The sequence below is a fragment of the Girardinichthys multiradiatus genome, chromosome 11 (assembly GCF_021462225.1).
Source record: "Girardinichthys multiradiatus isolate DD_20200921_A chromosome 11, DD_fGirMul_XY1, whole genome shotgun sequence".
Lineage (NCBI taxonomy): Eukaryota > Metazoa > Chordata > Actinopteri > Cyprinodontiformes > Goodeidae > Girardinichthys > Girardinichthys multiradiatus.
In genome coordinates, this window is record NC_061804.1 from 37,942,551 (window position 1) to 37,964,870 (window position 22,320).

General features: G+C 42.6%; 1 protein-coding gene across 2 annotated transcripts; it reads left to right on the forward strand.

Moving 5' to 3' along the window:
* Nucleotides 1-3,617: 3,617 nt before the first annotated feature.
* Nucleotides 3,618-22,320, forward strand: rps6kb1a (ribosomal protein S6 kinase b, polypeptide 1a). 2 transcript variants are annotated; one of them, XM_047379102.1, is made up of 15 exons: nucleotides 3,622-3,919; nucleotides 4,788-4,831; nucleotides 7,195-7,315; nucleotides 9,529-9,597; nucleotides 11,626-11,773; nucleotides 11,932-11,989; nucleotides 13,729-13,829; nucleotides 15,019-15,109; nucleotides 15,218-15,308; nucleotides 15,418-15,525; nucleotides 15,790-15,852; nucleotides 15,951-16,028; nucleotides 16,376-16,483; nucleotides 17,415-17,527; nucleotides 20,218-22,320. In XM_047379102.1, the coding sequence occupies exons 1-15, from the start codon at nucleotides 3,848-3,850 to the stop codon at nucleotides 20,480-20,482; spliced, it is 1,530 nt and encodes a 509-aa protein (XP_047235058.1). In that variant the 5' UTR covers nucleotides 3,622-3,847; the 3' UTR covers nucleotides 20,483-22,320. The 2 variants fall into 2 exon arrangements, with proteins under 2 accessions (XP_047235059.1, XP_047235058.1); XM_047379103.1 differs by lacking the exon at nucleotides 9,529-9,597 and having other exon boundaries at nucleotides 3,618-3,919.

Genomic DNA, 22,320 nt, shown 5'->3' on the forward strand with positions numbered 1-22,320 from the left:
GCTTGTTGCCCCCCAGCTCAGCCGTCTCGTGTTGGGGTTTACCCCAGTGGATGAGAGGGTTGTATCCCTGCGCCTTCGGGTTGGGGAGAGGTCTCTGACTATCATTTCAGCCTACGTGCCGAGTGGTAGTGCAGAGTACCCTGCCTTCTTGGCGTCCCAGTCGGGGGTGCTGGATAGTGCCCCTCCCGGGGACTCCATTATTCTGCTGGGGGACTTCAACGCCCACGTGGGGAACGACAGTGACACCTGGAGAGGCGTGATCGGGAGGAATGGCCTCCCCGATCTGAATCCGAGTGGTGTTTTGTTATTGGACTTCTGTGCTAGTCACGGATTGTCCATAACGAACACCATGTTCAAACATAAGGGTGTCCATCAGTGCACTTGGCACCAGGACACCCTAGGCAGGAGGTCGATGATCGACTTTGTTGTCGTATCATCAGACCTTCGGCCGCATGTTTTGGACACTCGGGTGAAGAGAGGGGCTGAGCTGTCCACTGATCATCACCTGGTGGTGAGTTGGATCCGCTGGAGGGGGAGAAAGCCGGACAGACTCGGCAGGCCCAAGCGCATAGTGAGGGTCTGCTGGGAACGCCTGGCGGAGCCCTTGGCCAGGGATGTATTCAACTCCCACCTCCGGGAGAGCTTCGACCAGATCCCGGGGGATGTTGGAGACATAGAGTCCGAGTGGACCATGTTCTCTGCATCTATTGTCGATGCTGCTGCCCATAGCTGCGGCCGTAAGGTCTGCGGTGCCTGTCGTGGCGGCAATCCCAGAACCCGGTGGTGGACACCGGCAGTAAGGGATGCTGTTAAGCTGAAGAAGGAGTCCTATCGGCTGTGGTTGGCTTGTGGGACTCCTGAGGCGGCTGACGGGTACCGTGAGGCCAAGCGTGCTGCGGCCCGGGCTGTGGCAGAGGCAAAAACTCGGGCCTGGGAAGAGTTCGGTGAGGCCATGGAGAAGGACTACCGGTTGGCCTCGAAGCGATTCTGGCAAACCGTCCGGCACCTCAGGAGGGGGAAGCAGTGCTTTGCCAACACTGTTTAGAGTGGGGGCGGGAGACTGCTGACCTCGACTGAGGACATTATCGGGCGGTGGAAGGAGTACTTCGAGGATCTCCTCAATCCTGCCATCACGCATTCCGTGGTGGAAACAGAGGCTGGGGACTCGGGGTTGGATTCTTTCATCACCCAGGCTGAAGTCACCGAGGTGGTTAAAAAGCTCCGCGGTGGCAAGGCTTCGGGGGCTTCAACATTGCGTGGCGGTCGGGGACAGTGCCTCTGGACTGGCAGACTGGGGTGGTGGTCCCCCTTTATAAGAAGGGGGACCGGAGGGTGTGTTCCAACTACAGGGGGATCACACTCCTCAGCCTCCCTGGTAAGGCCTACGCCAGGGTATTGGAGAGGAGAGTCCGACCGATAGTCGAACCTCGGCTTCAGGAGGAACAGTGTGGTTTTCGTCCCAGCCGTGGAACACTGGACCAGCTCTATACCCTCTACAGGGTGCTCGAGGGTTCATGGGAGTTTGCCCAACCGGTTCACATGTGTTTTGTGGACCTGGAGAAGGCATTCGACTGTGTCCCTCGTGATGCCCTGTGGGGGGTGCTCCAGGAGTATGGAATCGGGGGCCCTTTATTAGGGGCCATCCGGTCCCTGTACGAGCGGAGCAGGAGTTTGGTCCGCATTGCCGGCACTAAGTCGGACCTGTTCCCAGTGCATGTTGGACTCCGGCAGGGCTGCCCTTTGTCGCCGGTCCTGTTCATAACTTTTATGGACAGGATTTCTAGACGCAGCCAAGGGCCGGAGGGGGTCTGGTTTGGGGACCAGTGGATTTCGTCTCTTCTTTTTGCGGATGACGTGGTCCTGCTGGCCCCCTCTAGCCAAGACCTACAGCATGCGCTGTGGCGGTTCGCAGCCGAGTGTGAAGCGGCTGGGATGAGGATCAGCTCCTCCAAGTCCGAGGCCATGGTACTCGACCGGAAAAGGGTGGCTTGTCCTCTTCAGGTTGGAGGGGAGTTCCTGCCTCAAGTGGAGGAGTTTAAGTATCTCGGGGTCTTGTTCACGAGTGAGGGAAGAATGGAGCGGGAGATCGACAGACGGATCGGTGCAGCTGCCACAGTAATGGGGGCGCTGTGCCGGTCCATTGTGGTGAAGAGAGAGCTGAGCCGAAAAGCAAAGCTCTCAATTTACTGGTCGGTCTACGTTCCTACCCTCACCTATGGCCATGAACTTTGGATCATGACCGAAAGAACGAGATCACGGATACAAGCGGCTGAAATGAGCTTCCTCCGTAGGGTGGCCGGGCACTCCCTTAGAGATAGGGTGAGGAGCTCGGCCATCCGGGAGGAGCTCGGAGTAGAGCCGCTGCTCCTCCACATTGAGAGGAGCCAGTTGAGGTGGCTCGGGCATCTATACCGGATGCCTCCTGGACGCCTTCCTCGGGAGGTGTTCCAGGCACGTCCCACCGGGAGGAGGCCCAGGGGACGGCCCAGGACACGCTGGAGGGACTATGTCTCTCGGCTGGCCTGGGAACGCCTTGGGCTCCCCCTGGAGGAGCTGGAGGAGGTGTCTGGAGAGAGGGACGTCTGGGCGTCTCTGCTGAGTCTGCTGCCCCCGCGACCCGGTCCTGGATAAGCGGAAGACGACGAACGAACGAATAAAAAAACTAAATCACAGGTAAGTGAAACAAAGAATTCACTTTGATTTTATGTCACTGTATCAAACATGAAATGAAAATTGAGCCAAATTTAAATTCCTCATCTGTCTTTGACCAGAGAAAAATTTAAACTGCTTGGATTCAATTTAATCTCTTGTATATGAAAACTAAAATGAAATGACTGTTTGCTTTGTCCTTTGTTTTGTTTTTCATTACTGATTTCTGATAAGGAAATCCTGTTACCATAACATAAACAGAGCAATCAGGTTTATCTGATAAACCGTAGCTGACTAAATTAGTTGCCGTTAAGTAGGAGTCAAAAGGTGTCCTAAATCTGGTTGAGATTCAGCTGAGATCCCTCAAGCCATATGTACATGTAATAACAAAAGTATCTTTGGTTAAATACTCCAGAATTAAATGCAAAAACTAAAATTCAAATTCATGATGAAGACTCAGTTGTACTGCGTCCAACCACCTTGAACGTTTACTTTGACCTTTCATCCTTCTGATGATCTCATTATTAAAATATTTTATTTTTATTGACGTTCTGGACCACCAGAGGGAGCAACACACACGTGTTCTCTACAACGAAATTCGGGCTAGTTCGGTAAATGATAAGCATGTATGAGGACGTTTACATTATTACACTAATGCAGGGTACTGAAGGAAAACGTGCTGTAGACATGTCCAGTCGAGGCAGTTCAAATAAAAATGAATAGCAGCAGCAGACAGGAAAAGATTCTTTTTCGCTGCTGCCATCTCCTGGTGGGAGAAATATGACATGATACACTTTCCGTTTCTTTACTCTAAATAAATAAATAAACATAGATCACCACTGACAAACAAATTGGGAAAAGTTTAAATGTTAACGAATTTGAAATAAAAATACCCAATTTAACATTTGAAAATGAATCCGTTTCTTAACATGATAGATTGATTTACTATAAGAACGTAAGATTGACATGAGGCTAGAATATGTTTTGCGAAGTGAACACATTTTGATGGGCACGGAGAACAGTAGTGCCGCCGGCTGACCAACGCTAGAGGCTGGTCGCGCCGCTCTGTGTTGTTTTGGTTAGCTACGGCTAGCTTCATGCTTTCTGATTTAGCCGGTGGTTGCGGTGATGGCTCTCCGTGAGGTGGGAGAGCGGGGCTGATTTTTTCTGATTAAACACTGAGTGAAGTGTCGCTGACATGGCCGGGGTTTTCGATATCGATTTGGATCAACCGGATGACAATGTCTCTGATGACGAACTTGAGGATGGGGTGAGTTTATGGCTGAGCCCACCGTTCGCTAGCTAGCATTCGGCATCTTTGAGGCCTATGTTAATGTCAACTCCAAGGTGTCCATTATCGGACATTGTCTTACTCGCCCATTGCCTTTTACATTCTGTTTATGTTTAGGATTTTGTTTGATTATATAGCATGTTGCTGTGACATAAATAAATACATAGTCGAACCATTTTCTGTATCTAAAATGGCTTTACATTCACTTATATCGTCGATATTGGATATAGGCAGTGTGAAAAGAAACGAACGGCGGCCAGTTAACCTCATTCAAATATACAGTGAAGCTGTACACAAAATCTTGATAAATGTGTAATAGGGGACTAAAATTAGATCAAATAAGCTTAAATCCAAGCATGTTAGGTTGCACATAATTAGACATATTACACCTAACGCAACATTGCTTGTCCGATAATAGAAGTATACGCGGTCTAACGCTTCACGTTGGTATCTGACACCGCTACATGCCGTGTAAAAAGTGTTAGACAAAGTTTGAATGCTTTGACATATTTACCTCGACAAACAGTTTAAATGGTATACAGATAAATTAAATTGATTATTACCCTGCTGACCAACAGTATGTTGAAACCATACCATAATGCTAACAAGCCTGTGTGAAATCTCTGCAGTGTTAGCTAGTTTCCCTTCCACTTTTCACTTAAGCGTCATTTTCCTGCTTTGCTGATTATGTTTATTAACAGGAAGGTTTTTATGAAATATAAGCTGCCTCGTTAAACTGTCCTGTAAGCATATCAATTAACATTAACTTGGCAAAAGAAAAAAAGTGTAAAGTTTGTTTTAATGCGTCTTTACAGTGTTGTGTTCTGTTGTGCCTTTATGTTTTAAGGCTCAGCATGGTGAATACATGGACCAGTGCAGCAGCTTTGAATTGTAAGTAGAGATTCACTGCATCCTGTCAGGGGGAACAGAAATAAACACTTTGGTTAGATGTCTGGAAAGTAGAGGCTGTACCCTGCTAATCCACCCATTCAGTGGAGTTCAACTCCATTTATTAATGTGATGTAGTTGGGTTTTTTTTTTTCATGTTGATGATTATCAGTTCATGTGGCTTTTTTAGAGGTCCATCTAATGGCCAAATCAACTTGATGCTGTTGAAAGAGGCAGAAGGCTGGAGTATTCCCAGCAGTAACATTACCAGATAAAATGGTTTCAGTGGAATACTTCGGCTCCTGATTGCTGTTTGGAAGAATATGTTGGATCATGTTATTAAATAACAGGAAAACCTCCAACGTCATGTAATTATGTTTACTTAATCCTGATTTTTTTATTTTTGATTTTGTTTTTCAGTGAACCAGAGAAAGCAGTTTAACAGTGTTTAAGCTGCAGCTGAAACTCCTGCTTTGTTTTAATTTCATAAAATAACAAATTCAAATTGGTTTAATTCAGATTATTTATAGTACACCAGATTACAGCAGAGGCACTTTTCAACCAGGTTACATTTTTATAGTTATATTAGCCCGTTTAAATTCATATTTTGATTTTGTGATCCTTAAATGTTTTTTATGTCTCACGACCAACTTAAAAGATCCCAATGCAGAAGGGGTGGGTTCAGGTTAACCTAGCAATATTGCAACACCCTGATCCACCTTGGGAGGTAGTAACACATCTGTGACAGCAATGAAGTGTAAAGGCTAATAAAGGATCGTGGAACACTTTGACAATGAGCCCTTTTCACAAAACACGTCAGGGCAGGATTAAGGAATCTTTTTGCCGTCTCCATGTGTTTTATGAAAGGACGTGGAGAGGTGGGTAGTTGAGGTAGTCACAGGCTCGCATCAGAGGGATGTAGTGAATGATTTGTAAAGCCAGCCAGCTGCAGGATTTAATTAAGCGTTAATAAGACTCTGAAAATCTGAAAAGAAGAGTAAGAAGGTGAATTTGAAGCATTTGCTTGGCTAACAACACTCAGTTCATCTGCCATCAAGATTTTGAAACAGTGGCTTGAGAAGACTCCCATTGCAGAACTTATGTGTAAAGCTGACATTTATGCAGCATGACACTTCCTGTCGCCCAGCACTATATATGTATATATATATATATATATATATATATATATATATATATATATATATGTATATATATATATATATATATATATATATGATGTGTATATGTGTGTGTGAGTTGTTGGTACAGTTCCACTGCATGCTCTGAAAGCACACACAGCCTGTAAGTTTACGAATTGACGTGTGAAAAGACAAATAGGGGTCTATGATGGGGTCCATGACTGTCGTTGCTCTTGAAAATGAAACCCAGTGTCTCTGAGATTTTCCTGCATAAATTAAAGTTAAATACAATTGGAAAAAAATAAAATAAAATCACTTTTAGTTCCATTCACATACAGTTTCTTTCAGGTTATCATATAATGCCAGTTTGTCAGAAGTTATCTATCTAAGGCTGCCCAGCCAATTGCATTCGGTCATTAACTTTGCAGCAGGCCCTCAACCAGTGCAAGCATGTGGCTGAAGTGGAAAGAAACACCTCCTCTTTTAACAGGAAGAACCCCCCAGCAGGACCCGAGTCATTTTTAGTAGCCATCTGCTCGGACTTGACTGGGGGTTGAGTGGACAGAGCAGATATATTTTAACCAGATTTCTCAATATTTTTACCTGCTTCCATCTTGTTTGTTTGATCAGCTACATCTTCTTATCTAATCCAGTGGCAGGAATGCTCAAAAAGGTTAAAAGCAGTAAAACTTTTACTTTCACAACTTTTAAACATTCTAGTTAATCAATAACTGTTTGATGAGGTCAAATATTTATAAAAATGACATTTCTGCTGCTTATTTGAATCAATTGGGTGATGTGACATGTTGTGAGAAAACTCATTGATATGCTTCACTGGATTTACCCTCCAATGTCACCTAAATGATAAATGTGTGCCCCTTACTGACATGTCTGAAAAAAGCACAGAGGAACATTACTGCCGAACCACTGATCAACCTTTTAATGTTCATAATATCATTTCATGTCTTAAAACGCTTCTCAAGCCTTTCATCCGGCTAGCAACAGAGCTAGTTAAGCAGATTAAATAAAAGGTAATTAAGGTGTTTATCATATTGGAACAAAAAGCTGTGATTTTATTTTCCAAAAATAAAAAGCTTATACTCATCATTAATTCAAGTATTTTCCACAGTTGCACTTATCTTCAGCTAGTTGTAATGCTGCATATCCTGCAAACTGTAAATGCATCCGGTTGACTCATTGTTTTTAATGGTTTTTTTTTTTTCCCAGTAACATGGATGGCTGTGAGAAGTTTGAAATCTCCGAGAACAGCGTAAACAAGGGAACGGAGCAGATTGGGCCGGAATGCTTTGAATTGCTGAAAGTTTTGGGGAAAGGAGGCTATGGAAAGGTGAGGCTTCTCAGTCCTCAACATGAATCAGAACATTTTTCCATGCATATTTCTGTCTTAAACGTTTCCCTTTCCTTTTCCTGTCAGTTTCTTCTTGTTTTAAAAGCTGTTTGCTAATAAATATTTATTTGGGTTACGGTTAGGGGAAGACCTGTTGATCACCCCCCCCCCCCCCCCCTGGTATAAGCTTAAACAGGTATCAGTGTGGGGGTGAAAACATGGCAGTAGTCTAGAAATCCCGGCCGGTGGGGGAATTTTTACACCAAAAGGAAATGTCAGCATCGTTTTACATCATTGTTGTTTATCAACTGTGCAGTTCTACTATATCAATATTTCCCAATATGGTTAAAAATGTTTGGGCCTTTTAACCATCAGATCTCATATTCTGTTCTTTGCTGAAGTATTCATAGCTCCTGAATTGTAACAAATTATTATTATTTTATTTTTGCAGAATTGTGAAGTGGAAGCATGTAGCATGCATTTGAGTTTAGCCCCATTTACTCTGATGCCCCTAATTAAGGTCCAGTGTAAACAATTGCCTTCCATAGTCACCTAATTAGCTAATATAGTCTACCTGTGTGTGATTTAATCTCTATATAAATGCAGCTGTTCGGTTTTTGACCTCGGAGGTTTGTTAGAGAACATAATGAACAAACAGCATCATGAAGACTAAGGAACACATCAGACAGGTCAGGGAGAAACCTGAAGAGAACCTTTTAAAGCAGAGTTGGGTTAGAAAATAATATTGTCTGAAAACAGAAAGGGTACGGCAGCACTGCAGACCTACCAAGAAGTGGCCTTCCGCAAGGCCCCTGGTTACATTACACCAAAATTGAACTTTCCGGCCTATAAAACTATCTGTGGCAGGGGAAATTACACTGCACATCACCATAAACACACCATCCCCATGGCAACACATGGTGGTGGCAACATTATGCTGTGGGGATACCTTTCTTTAGCAGAGGTAGGGACGTTTGTCAGAGTTGGTGGGATAGTGGATGAAGGTAAATACCAGACAGTCCTATAAGAAAACCTCTTAGAGGCTAAAGAAGACTTGGGACTGGGGCAGAGCGTCACCTTCCAGCAGGAAAATGACCATACAGCCAGAGCTACAGTTGATTGGTTTAAATCAAAGCATATGGTAGAATGGCCTAGTCAAAGACCAGACCCAAATGTTATTTAGAATGTGTAGGAAAACTTAAGGTTTGCTGTTAACCGACTCTCTCCATACAATCTGACTGATCCTGAGGTATTTTTTCTAAAAAGTAATCAGCAAAAATCTACTCCAATGACTTTCTGGAATTGTAATGAAAGGTGTTTGAACTCAAGGGATCTGATAATAAATGCATGCCACACATTTCAGATTTTTATTTGTAAACATAAGGTATAGAAAAAGTTCAGGTGGTAGGAATACATATGGAAAGCACGGAAGAACACATCCTTTACTGTTTGAAATGTTTTTTTGTGATAACAGGGACGGATATTATTTGCATCACCATCTTATTGTCATGAGCAAAATTCAATATCTTTACTAAGTTCACCAGTACTCCTAGTAAACTTGAAATCATCACTACAACACCTCTGTTTTCAAAGCCTCTTAAATCTGAAAACAGGAACTGTGATACTTTTGGTGAGAAAATTATTATTATTATTATAAATTATGACTAACCGCAGGTCACATGACTCAAAGCTATTACCTTGGCGGGAAATGTTCTTTACAGCCGGCAAGTCCTAAATATGTCTGATATAATTGTTGGTTTTGTTAAATAATTGTGGTAAATCTGGCAGAAAGCCTCGAGCGTGAAACATGCTGCCGACACGCGACAAGCGTCACAGTTGAATGCATTTTTCTGTTTGCTGTAGAATGTTGTATTTCCAGCTGGAGCTCTCTGAGGAACAATACTGCCTGGCTGTTTGGTTCAGAAGAATCTCTATTTGCCAGTATTACTGAAAACATGTCTCTCTGTTTTATATGGATATACTTTCCCTTGGTAAGATTCTATGGTATGATTTTACTATGACAGAAGTCATTTTGGTGCCTTAATTGAAGAGCATCAAATGGGACAACTCTGCCCTCTGCTGACATAAACCAGCACCTGAGTAATCAGAAAGTCGTTGTCAGCTTTCACACACCGTGGTGTCATTGTACTACACTATTGGTGTGTTTTCAGCTTCAGTCTGACTGGCACTTACCACAGCTGAACTTTGTCCAGGTCTTTCAGGTGCGGAAGGTGACCGGTGCTGCCTCTGCGAAAATATTCGCTATGAAAGTTTTGAAGAAGGTCAGTGGATCTTTATACAGGTCCTTCTCAAAATATTAGCATATTGTGATAAAGTTCATTATTTTCCATAATGTCATGACGAAAATTTAACATTCATATATTTTAGATTCATTGCACACTAACTGAAATATTTCAGGTCTTTTATTGTCTTAATACGGATGATTGTGGCATACAGCTCATGAAAACCCAAAATTCCTATCTCACAAAATTAGCATATTTCATCCGACCAATAAAAGAAAAGTGTTTTTAATACAAAAAACGTCAACCTTCAAATAATCATGTACAGTTATGCCCTCAATACTTGGTCGGGAATCCTTTTGCAGAAATGACTGCTTCAATGCGGCGTGGCATGGAGGCAATCAGCCTGTGGCACTGCTGAGGTCTTATGGAGGCCCAGGATGCTTCGATAGCGGCCTTTAGCTCATCCAGAGTGTTGGGTCTTGAGTCTCTCAACGTTCTCTTCACAATATCCCACAGATTCTCTATGGGGTTCAGGTCAGGAGAGTTGGCAGGCCAATTGAGCACAGTGATACCATGGTCAGTAAACCATTTACCAGTGGTTTTGGCACTGTGAGCAGGTGCCAGGTCGTGCTGAAAAATGAAATCTTCATCTCCATAAAGCTTTTCAGCAGATGGAAGCATGAAGTGCTCCAAAATCTCCTGATAGCTAGCTGCATTGACCCTGCCCTTGATAAAACACAGTGGACCAACACCAGCAGCTGACACGGCACCCCAGACCATCACTGACTGTGGGTACTTGACACTGGACTTCTGGCATTTTGGCATTTCCTTCTCCCCAGTCTTCCTCCAGACTCTGGCACCTTGATTTCCGAATGACATGCAGAATTTGCTTTCACCCGAAAAAAGTACTTTGGACCACTGAGCAACAGTCCAGTGCTGCTTCTCTGTAGCCCAGGTCAGGCGCTTCTGCCGCTGTTTCTGGTTCAAAAGTGGCTTGACCTGGGGAATGCGGCACCTGTAGCCCATTTCCTGCACACGCCTGTGCACGGTGGCTCTGGATGTTTCTACTCCAGACTCAGTCCACTGCTTCCGCAGGTCCCCCAAGGTCTGGAATTGGCCCTTCTCCACAATCTTCCTTAGGGTCCGGTCACCTCTTCTCGTTGTGCAGCGTTTTCTGCCATACTTTTTCCTTCCCACAGACTTCCCACTGAGGTGCCTTGATACAGCACTCTGGGAACAGCCTATTTGTTCAGAAATTTCTTTCTGTGTCTTACCCTCTTGCTTTAGGGTGTCAATAGTGGCCTTCTGGACAGCAGTCAGGTCGGCAGTCTTACCCATGATTGGGGTTTTGAGTGATGAACCAGGCTGGGAGTTTTAAAGGCCTCAGGAATCTTTTGCAGGTGTTTAGAGTTAACTCGTTGATTCAGATGATTAGGTTCATAGCTCGTTTAGAGACCCTTTTAATGATATGCTAATTTTGTGAGATAGGAATTTTGGGTTTTCATGAGCTGTATGCCAAAATCATCCGTATTAAGACAATAAAAGACCTGAAATATTTCAGTTAGTGTGCAATGAATCTAAAATATATGAATGTTAAATTTTCATCATGACATTATGGAAAATAATGAACTTTATCACAATATGCTAATATTTTGAGAAGGACCTGTATTTCTCTAATCTCCTCTCATGCATCAGAGGCAATCCTCAATGTGTCTGTGCCTGAGGTATAGGTTCTAGGTCGAAACTCAGTGGCGTATAATCCAAAGGTCCGCAGAACAAGGAGGTGGTTCTTTTAATGTGTAATTGGACAACAGCCCTTATAAAGAAAATTTGTGTTTTTATTTGTTACTTAGGCCTTTTTTCTGGTAACAATTTGGGTAATTCAGTGAAGAATCCAGAAAGATTTCAGGTCAGAACTGTTGAGTGTTTTCATCTAAAGATTAAGGTTTGGGTTAATGACCTTGTTTATTGACATGATGCAGCTGAAGTTGAAGCTTTACTGCCAGACAATAGGGTTGGAACAAATTCGACTACATTCTTGAACATGCCAACTCTTGTCCTCCCTAGGCCATGATTGTACGTAATGCAAAAGACACAGCACACACCAAAGCTGAGAGGAACATTTTGGAGGAGGTCAAGCACCCATTCATTGTGGACCTCATCTATGCCTTCCAAACTGGAGGAAAGCTGTACCTGATTCTAGAGTATCTGAGTGGTAAGCATGGCGATGAATCACAGAACATTACACTTAATGTTCTGTGATCATCTGTCCACATCTCTCTAATCATAGAGCATAATGTGCGTAGTAAAGACCGGGCACGGTTTCTGGTATAATATTAAACAGATTCTTGTCCCTGTATGTGGTTACTGCAGGTGGAGAGCTCTTTATGCAGCTAGAAAGAGAGGGAATATTCATGGAGGACACAGCATGGTGAGTATGTGTCTCACTGGTACAAAACCAGTTCAGATACAGTGGCTTTCACAATCTATACACCATATTTTTTTTATTTAAACGAAAAACACTTCATTTCACTTCCGGACTAACATTTTCAAACATTTTCTACGTATAATGTGACACATTTTTCTGTATGAGTTGGGTGAAAACACATTTATTAGAGGAAAAAATATTTCAAAATATGAATAAAAAGCTGCACAAGTGTACACAATTCTGTTAAAATGCCAGGTTTGTGTGAAGTCAAAAACCAGACCAAGATAAATAATTTCAAAACCATTTCCATGTTTGTTCTCTACAATGTATTTGAAAAGCAAATCTGCATGGGGTGGAAATGTAAAAAGAATAGAAAGCTTCGATAACCTGGTTGCATAGGTGTGCAGAGCCTTAAATTAATAAACCTTTTGATTCAGTTTCACCTAATATCAGTTTTTTGCATACTTTAGTAAAACCTTTGTTGAGAGGTTACAAAGGATCAAAATGATCTCATGTATCAGTTAGAAAAAGGATGGGGAAAAAAAATCCACAGCATAATATACACACATGATGAAACAGTAAAGGCAGCCTACCAATAATTCAAGAAAATACGGAACAACAGGGACATCACAAAAAGTCAGTTTCTCCAAAATGGATGAAAAGACAAGATAGAAACTTTTGAGGAGGCCGCTTACAGCAGCACTGAAGGAGCTGCAGGAATTTTCAAAAAGTACAGGTTGTTTTCTACATGTGGTGACAATCTCCTGTCTTCTCTATATGTCTGGACTATTAGGGTTGTCAGCCAGAACCCTTTTTTTCCCCAAAGAAAACATTCAGGACTATCTAAAATCTCCTAAGACCATGTGGAGCAGGGTGTTATGGCCTAATAAAACCAAACTGGAACTTTTGGCCAAAATGCTGAGATATATTTTTGGCACAAAAACAACAAAGCACATCACCAGAAAACACCATACCCTCATTGAAAGATGGCGGCGGCGTCATGCTCTGGGCTTACATTCTTTCAGGTTGAACTGGGATTTTTGTCAAGGTGGGGGAAATTTTGAATAGCGCCAAATGCCAGTTATTTTTGTCCAAAACTTGCAGATGTGTGCTAGACAGATGAAAGTGAAGTTGGATTTTATTTTTCAACATCACACTTGAGTCTGATTATCAACAAAAGAATAAAAAAGTCACAGTCCAGGACTAAGACTGACAGAAGATCAGTGGGTTCACCCCAAGGGGCCTGTGGACAAGAGATGTCCTCATAATCTGGGGATCTGGAGAACTTCTTTGAGCCTGTGTGGGCAAATATTTGTGACTGCTGAAATTAAATCCAATTTGTTTCTAAGAATTATTAGTTATAATGCACTATTTTGCAACCAGGTTGTTGCAGATTTTCATTTTTTCCTTCTAACAGACTTCTGTGGTTTTCAGTTAACCTTACAGGATAAATGTCACTGCATATGTTGAAAAAGTCACAAGAAATAGACCTTTTTAACAGGGTCGTGTAGTTCAGAGAGCCGCTGTACCTAACGACATCTTCAGAATGTCTTTGCTTTGTCATATTTAACATGTTTTAAATGAGAGGTTTGCCATTCACCAGCAAAATGACTGGGAAGAAAATATACGCCGTTTCTGTTTTAGTTATTAGCTCGAAGACCCGCTTGATCGGCCCCTGAAGTTCTAACATTTTAACCACTTTACCAGTTTCTGCCATCACTAAAGTGTTTTTCTGTTGACAGTTTCTATCTGGCGGAGATCTCAATGGCGTTGGGTCATCTGCACCAGAAAGGAATCATCTATAGAGACTTGAAGCCTGAGAACATCATGCTCAACAACAATGGTCCAGAAAGCTTTCTAGACTGAATGGTCCACTATTAACACGCATCCTGTGGGATTTAGTCAGAAGTGGACAGTTATGGTCACATGTTTTGGCAGTGAGATAAATGGTTTAAAACCGTTCTATGGTGTGCTGAAGAACAACGAAAACACTTTTCAAGCACTTCAAATTAAATATATAAGATTTATCAGAGGGCCCAAAATTTACAGGGTTGATCCTGTTTTTTCTTCAGAACTTCTGAAGTTCCCTGTGGAATATTAACTTTGGGCCAAATTCTGATTCATGGTGACCTCTTCATGTTTTATGAGTGCTTTGAGTTGATCACAGTTCCTAATTAGTCGGTCTCTGTTCATCAACCCACAAAGCTAGGTTCCCTGGTCAAAGCTCCAACATTTTAAGACTATGATATTTGAGGTACATCGCCTTGATGCTCCATCATGCTGAAAAATGCACAGAACCTTTCTCTTTAAACGTTGCCCCAGGAGGACCTTTTTAATCTGCTCTTTGTTACAGATGGGGAATTCACTTAATAAGAAAGTAGCACCAGTCTTCTGTTCTCAGTTCCTTGTACTACTGACAAAATTGCTCTCCAGGATATCCTTTATGAACAGAAGAAGCTTCTTTACTCCCCTTCTCATGCTCACCTACCTGCTACTAGTTTTGAGTAGGCTCTGCACTGGTGGCAACAGCATAGGTCTTCTTCACGGCTTCTCACGTTGATGTTTTGGACAGATGTGATATCTTTAACAGCAGTTTTCTTACATGCAGGGCCATTTTGTAAATATATAGTAGTTGCAGGCTTTTCCTGGGAGGTAAACCATTTCTAACACAAGAAAATACTGAGTTCAAGCCCATCTGTGCTTCTTTTCTACCATCCAGTTTGCTGTTAGATTGAAAACATTGTAAACTATCCCCAGAAAAACTGAAGGTGCAAATTAGCAAAACACAACATTTGTGTTGCTGCCTAAACTTGTAGCCATGACTGTAGACATTCTCACATCTGACATTTAAATGCATCATGGCCTGTATCAAGTGAGGAACATGATCGGAATCAGCTCTGAGTGCACTTAGCTCTAAAACTTTGGTTCTCTGAATAATTACCTACTGCATTAACTTGATACTTTAATGATTTATTGATTATTTTGGGTCTAGATATCTTTAATACAAGATACAATTTTCATTTACTTTGTAGGACATGTGAAGCTGACAGACTTTGGGCTGTGCAAAGAGTCCATCCACGACGGAACGTACACGCACACTTTCTGTGGAACCATTGAATACATGTATGGCAGATTATCATCCCACAGTCCTTGTAGATGAATTTGAACTGTAACTGTTAAGGAATATAAATAATGTTCAGTGTCACTGTCCTCTCCTCTTTCCTCCCTCAGGGCTCCAGAGATCCTCATGAGGAGCGGACACAATCGAGCTGTGGACTGGTGGAGTCTTGGAGCGCTCATGTACGACATGCTGACTGGAGCAGTAAGTCCATAGCAATCTTTCCTATATTTCAGCTGATGAGATAACAAGGCCAAGAAGAAAGGAGGACCTGTAGCTGAGTCTTAGTTTCTGACCAACGTCTCTCTGTTAGCCTCCATTTACAGGTGAAAACAGAAAGAAGACAATTGATAAAATCCTGAAATGCAAACTCAGCCTTCCGCCGTACCTCACACAAGAAGCCAGGGACCTCCTGAAAAAGGTAAGCTGTTGAAACGGTTGCTAGAACGCTTCACCCTGGGATCGTAGGCAGTTGGAAAACGACTGGAATTTGATTAAAACATTCCTCAGGTCTGGATATAGATGGTAAAAGAAAATGAACATTTGCATTTCCAGTCTTTCGTCCTTAAATTTCAGCCTGGAAAACTGTGGTAATGTGGCAGGGAAAATGTGCTTGAACCCTCCTTTCTTAAAAAAAAAACAACAACAAAAAAACACATAAAGCTGAAAACTATTGTCTTCACAGCTGCTGAGACGAAGTGCCTCATCACGACTCGGAGGTGGATCCAGTGACTCTGCTGAGGTCCAGGTAAATACATCCATCTGCTTCCTAGAGGTTTACATGCTTGTTTGTGGTGCAACTGGAGGAAAAAAAAAGGAAAATCTGATAATGACGGTTTCTTCCAGGCCCACCCATTCTTCCGGTTTATAAACTGGGACGATCTCCTCGCTCGCAAAGTAGAGCCTCCCTTCAAACCATTTCTGGTGGGTGTGGTTTCCACATAGAGACTTCCTGTGACCTGTCAGCATGTCGAAGTACCTTTTTTGAACATGCTTCTTTTTCTTCCAAACACAAGCTGTAGAGCACCAGTTAAACCAGCAGACAATGCAACACGTGCCTTTTTTCCACATCTTGCCATTTTACTGATAAAGGTTTTGCTAATAGAAGCTTTACAGACATTCTTACAAGTAATATCCCTCAATCAGCCCTACTCTGTGATGCAGTTTGGTTAAACCCTGCAGGATCATCACACCTTTCCATTTCTCTCCACCGTGTTCCTTGCTGTTGTGTTTTATTGCCAGAGGATTAACAGATTGGCTTCTTTTGGCAGCAATCAGCTGACGATGTCAGTCAGTTTGACTCCAAATTCACCAGCCAGACTCCAGTAGACAGCCCCGACGACTCCACGCTCAGCGAAAGTGCTAATCAAGTCTTCCTGGTGAGTATGTGGTGCCCTGCAGAGCAGCAAACCGTCAGCCTTGTAGTTTTGCCTTCTCATCATGATGTGCATCATCAGTTACGGCATAATTCTGGTACTTTTCAACAGAAGGCAACCGTAGATACCTGGTATTTTCAACCGCAACAAAAGGGTTGTTTCTGCACAAAGCAAGGGAGGAGCAGGCCTAAAAAGTCTGTGTGCATGCATGAAATAATATGAGCAGATGAGGACATGGCCTTGGCATCTAATCATCTGCATCTTCCTGTGCTTTTTTTTAAATGACAACCAATTGTTTTCTTGCGTTAGGAATGGTTACCGCCAAAGAAAAGCATGCAGCTATTGTAAATTTGCAAAATGGCCTCGCATGTAAGAGAAAGACGGACTGGTTTCCTGTCAGGACAGATGAAGCTTAAAAGCGTTGGACTCAACAGCCATCTTTCTGGCGCATCTCTAGTAAAACAAAAGTCACTGCAACGTAAATTTAAAATGCTTTGTATTTTATTAGAGGCGTGATGTTCTTGTAGATGGCTGCAGTAACAGAAAAAGATCCAACACAATGCCTGCTGACCCTATGTTATGTTTACTGTTGTTAATGTGAAGTTGGATTTATGTTTTGAATACCAAACTGTCTACCTTTTGTTTTGTGGGTATTCTGCAAGTAAACCAATAAAAACAAGAGCGTCTCTGTCCGTAATGATCCAAGCAGGTTTTACCAGAATCAGTTAATGCCTCCCATGTGTGTGTGTGTGTGTGTGTGTGTGTGTCTGTGTCCCAGTTTTCCTGGAAGGTTCTCTCCCTCTTCCACCACATTGCATGGTATTGTTACTCAAGAGTTTCATTGTTCATCATCAGCTGTGGGTTGTTTTTGGAAAATCTGCTCTTTGAAGAGGTAGACTCAGATGTCTGTTTTTGTGCCCCTCTTCTGCCCCAGGGTTTCACATATGTAGCCCCATCTGTGCTTGAAAACCTTAAGGAGAAATTCTCCTTCGAGCCAAAGGTCCGCTCTCCACGGAAGTTCCCTGGAAGCCCAAGGACACCTGTGAGGTAAGTGTTCTGATTTTGTCTTGAGCTTTGTTGAATCACCTCAGTCAGTGACAAGTTTTTCCAAAACAAGTCTCCCCCTCATTGATGACTCATTTGCTGACCTTGTAAATGTAGCTTGCTCAGCCTACATGGAGCTGTTAGCAGAGCTTAGTTTAGTAATCTGTTTTTCTAAAGTTCCTATTTTGGCTAAATCTGATTTCATTTTAAGAACTGTTACTAAACAGCCTTCCTGTGATGAGCAGTGGATTATTCTTCTCAGATAATAATGCTGAAATAAAGACGCAACCATAAACCCATTATTATGGATCGCCTTGTCCTTTCTCGTTATAAACTCTGTGTCAGACGGATTCTGGAAGATCTTGCGGGACCTCTGCTCTGTGCACGGTGTGGACTGCTGCTTCGTATGCAGCTATCTTTGCTTTATAATATAGGAATATGTCACACTCTAACTTTTGAGGTGGATTGCGGGTATAATGTTGGTGAAGTGACTTCAACCCTCCTTTATGTGTCGGGATCTTCCAGTTGATCGCGAGGTACAAGGAGCACGTAGATCACGGATTGAAAGGACGATCTAACGGGCTGCTAGTTACTGCTATTAGGAGCACAGGCTGTAACGTTGCATTTAGGTTGTATCAGAAGTCTGACCTGGAAACTAGGCCACGCACAAGTTGAAAGCGTTCTAGTTAGAACTGGAAACCTTTTGAAGGGATAAGAGCTAATAACAATGTTTCCCTCCATATTATGTGTTAAAACGCTGAAAGAATTCAGCTTTTTTTGCAGCACAGCGAGTGGCACTGGTTTAAAGAGATCCAAACCTTCTTAATCGCTTATAAATAGTTAAGGCCGACCGCCTTCACATCATTGTAAATGTGCGGCAGCCATATTTGATGCAAAACATTGGGTTTGTGACCTCCAGCTTTCTCAGATTAAGTTCCAATTTCAGGGGATCTTCTTGCTGCATTTCACACTGATAATTTAGCAAATCAGACTTAAGACAATACAAAGAGCAAGGACCATTAATCAGGGTTTTACTAAAATAAAACTACAACAAAAAAAAGTAGAAATTATATGCTCTACAATTACATTCAGGTCGGCAGTTATATCCACATTGTGATGAAATTATTTAGCCACCTTTAGAGCAACTAATACTGATGAGAAAAGTGTTTTGCCCCCTTTCTTTTTGCATGTTTCAGATGATTAGACGAAGATAACACGGGTAAACACAAAATGCTGTGATGAAGGGGAAAAAATTCACACCTACAGTGCCCTGCGTGAAAAAGTGATTGTCCCCTAAACTGGTTGAACCAGGCTCAGGCACTTGCAATAAGTGGAAGAGAGTTATAAAGGTTATAGCACTGTGGAGAAATTTTAGCCCACTCTACTTTGCAGAATTGTTGTGATTTACGTGCGACAAACGCACAGAAAAATATGAAATCATCCTTGGGGGCAAACACTTTCTCACCACTGGAGCTACTTTCATTCTTGAGCAGTTGGCAACAGGGTTGGCTTTGCTAGTACCGGAAGTCCCTGTCTGAATGTAGACCTCCAGCCTTCACTCTGAGATTTTTAAAATGCTGCCAACATTTCCAAACCCATGTTTGTTGTTCCAGGACAGACACAGATTGAAATTATATGACAGTAACTCTGGTTAAACTGCATGACATGTTGCTGTGGCACAACCAGTTGGTAGCACTGTTGCCGTGCAGCAAGAAGGTCCTGGGTTCAATTCCCGGCCTGGGGTCTTTCTGCATGGAGTTTGCATGTTCTCCCCGTGCATGCGTGGGTTCTCACCAGGTACTCTGGCTTCCTCCCACAGTCCAAAGACATGCCTGTTAGGTTAATTGGTCTCTCTAAAGTTGCCCTTAGGTGTATGAATGAGTGTGTGCTTGGTTGTTTGTGTGTTGCTCTGTGATGGACTGGCGACCTGTCCAGGTTGTACCCTGCCTCTCACCCATAGACTGCTGGAGATAGGCACCAGCTCCCCCACGACCCACTATGGAATAAGCGGTAGAAAATGACTGACTGACTAGAGTGAAAGAAAAAGGTTGAGAGGAGGAGCAAGGGAGAAAGCAAATAGAGGTAGGAGCGCTCTTGGTTGTGCATTGCAGAATCAGACGTTGGTTACAGCAAGTCACACTGCACGATTTACCTAAAAAATATCACCCTGATTGAAATTTGTCAGAGGTCGGTGCCTCTGTCAGAGGGTATGACCACATCCTACAACGGCCAACAATCGTATGGTGTAAACCCGCTCGAGTTCAGCAGTCTGACCCAACATGCTTCTATAGAAAATATGGTTTCCTTTTTAAATACCTTTTTACATCTTTTGTGTGTTCCTTTCACTTCTCTGATGCTGAAAATTGCTAACTTTAACTCTTCTTCCTGTAAGAACAACTTCCACATTGAAGAGTTATCAACACAACCTGATAGCATGTATGGCATGTTGGTTGATCTAAAAAAAAAAAGACCAGATTTTAGATTTTCCAACAGGCTGTTCAGGGCCAATCAGGCTGAAAATCCTCTGATTCCAGTCATCAGTGGATTTCTGTGCATCTCTAGTTGACACGGCTGTGATTTGAACAGGAGGATGTCAGGTCAAAGGGGAAACGCTCAACAAGAAACTAGGGATTTAGTTGTTTAAATGTTTTACTTGAATATTCAATGCTTCTGTCTAACCTGTTGTTCTACAGTCCAGTGAAGTTTGCAAGAGGAGACTGCTGGCCCCGTGGACCCCCGCTGACAGACACCCCTCCCATTCTCTCCCCTAGCAGCTCTATAGACCAGCTCATGGAGGTCTCCACTATGGAGCAAATGGACACAAGTAGCAGTATCACCACAGAGACATCCGCTCCTCTTCCTATCAGGCATCCCTCAGGCCTCCACGCGGGGCCCTACAAGAAGCAGGCGTATCCCATGAACTCCAGGCGACCCGAGCACCTGCGTATGAACCTATGACCCTCGGCTTACCGATGAACTTCTCTCCTCTTAGTTTATTTTAGAGAATTTCTGAAATCTTGATGGATCATGTTGACGCTGATCACCAGCTCTTCCTGCAGTGCCGCCTTCTTTGGTCTCCAAAGTCTACTCAGCCTGGCCTCCTCAGAAGCTCGGCTGTTGGCTGGGGTGGTCTTGGTTGAACTTAGCTGGCATTATGATTTTACTGGTGCTCTTTTATCTCCAGATCTGCGCTGGTTTTCCTACTGTGTTTAGGAGTTATTTTCTAGGCCAGAAAGAGTTTTTCTCCTTTAATATGCCTTTTCAAGGCTATCCTGTGATTAAAATTGAGCTTTTACCTCAGATTTGTATTTGGCAGACTTATCAGATGGACACACTTTCATATTCCATTTGTGTTTGGGTCAGAGTCAGTAGGTGGAGCGCTCCTAACGGTAAAATCATCTAAATAAAGACAGAATTTCCATCACAGTCATGACCAAATGCTAGCACTGCTTCTGCTGTGGGACGTCTCTCCAGAAGCGCTGCTCAACAGCTGTGTTTTGAATGTAAACAGTCCAAAAGCCTTTTTATGTGTCTCCTTAATCTCCTGCTCGGTTTTCCCCTCATCACTCCTGCTCTCAGTGGTGCTGGAGACCAGCATGTATGATGACCCCAGAACCTCTAATCCCATGTGTTGTCCAGGCTGCATTCATGTCTTCAGTAGATTTTGCAGACTGTTGACTTACAAGCTGTCAAATGAACACCCCCCCTCCACCCCCATTATAAAATTGACCACATGGTTGGAGGCAGATTCCCATCTGTTGCAGTCCAAATACTTGGGAATTTCAAAATGGGTCAAATGCACTGTTTCAATTACCCTGCTGTGTTGATTCTGGGAACATTGGAAAACAAGTCCAAAGTCACTGAGTTATTAATGTTGTTTATCCATATTTTCTATATATTTTTATGATACTGCCACTGTTTATTTTTTTTTTATTTTTTATGATTTGATGGGTTTTTTTTAAGCAGTAATAACAGATCATTGTTGGACTGAACAGACTTTTTCCTTTCTATGATTCCTGTACTCCAGCTATATCTCAGATCAATCACTCCTCTTTGTTTCTTTTTGTTAATTTATTTGAAGTGCCATTTTGCTTCCACTGCATTGTGCACTCTATGCAAAATGATGTATTTATAATGTAGTTTTAAGAGCTACAGAATGTTTGCTCTTTTCTCATAGCAACGATGTACAGTGTAATTGTTTTTTTCCACTTAACACCTCCTCCAACTTCTGATGGAGCCTATTTGAAATTGGCTTAAATGTTCTAAGTATTTATTTTGTGCCACGTTATCACACTCATAGGGGATATTTAAGACGTTTTTTTTTTCAATGCTAGAAACAAAGACTTTATTACAAAGGAAAAAAGAACAATGGGAGTGGCATTGTGCCGTTTAAGTTACGGTGTTTATGATGTATGTACAATTGGGAATAGTTTCTGGAATGAGCTGGAATAGATCCAACATTCACTGTCGTCTAACAGATGTGCACTCTTTTGCTTTTCAACATTATTGTGATATGTTCTGGTCGGGATCACCTGTTTGACATCCCGGAGACCCCGAGAGTGGATAAATTAAAGCTGGTGGTTTTCCACTGTTCAGATCTGCTCAAGAAGCATTTTCTACATGGTGGTATTCCAGAAGAAAACATCTCATCGAGCAATTTCAGGAAGGAGAAATTCGATCACTGGCACTGAACATTATTTCTTGTTGCATTCCCCTTTTAAAGGGGCAAATCTGGGAATGAAAATATGTATCATGTACATAATGGAATCCAAATAAACAATTGTTTGTAAACCTTC

Excerpts from the sequence above, each read along its gene's own strand:
- rps6kb1a (XM_047379102.1), top strand. The coding sequence starts at position 3,848 with ATGGCCGGGGTTTTCGATATCGATTTGGATCAACCGGATGACAATGTC. Across the intron at positions 7,316-9,528 it reads GGAAAGGAGGCTATGGAAAG|GTCTTTCAGGTGCGGAAGGT; the intron begins GTGAGGCTTCTC and ends AACTTTGTCCAG. Across the intron at positions 17,528-20,217 it reads AGCCCAAGGACACCTGTGAG|TCCAGTGAAGTTTGCAAGAG; the intron begins GTAAGTGTTCTG and ends GTTGTTCTACAG.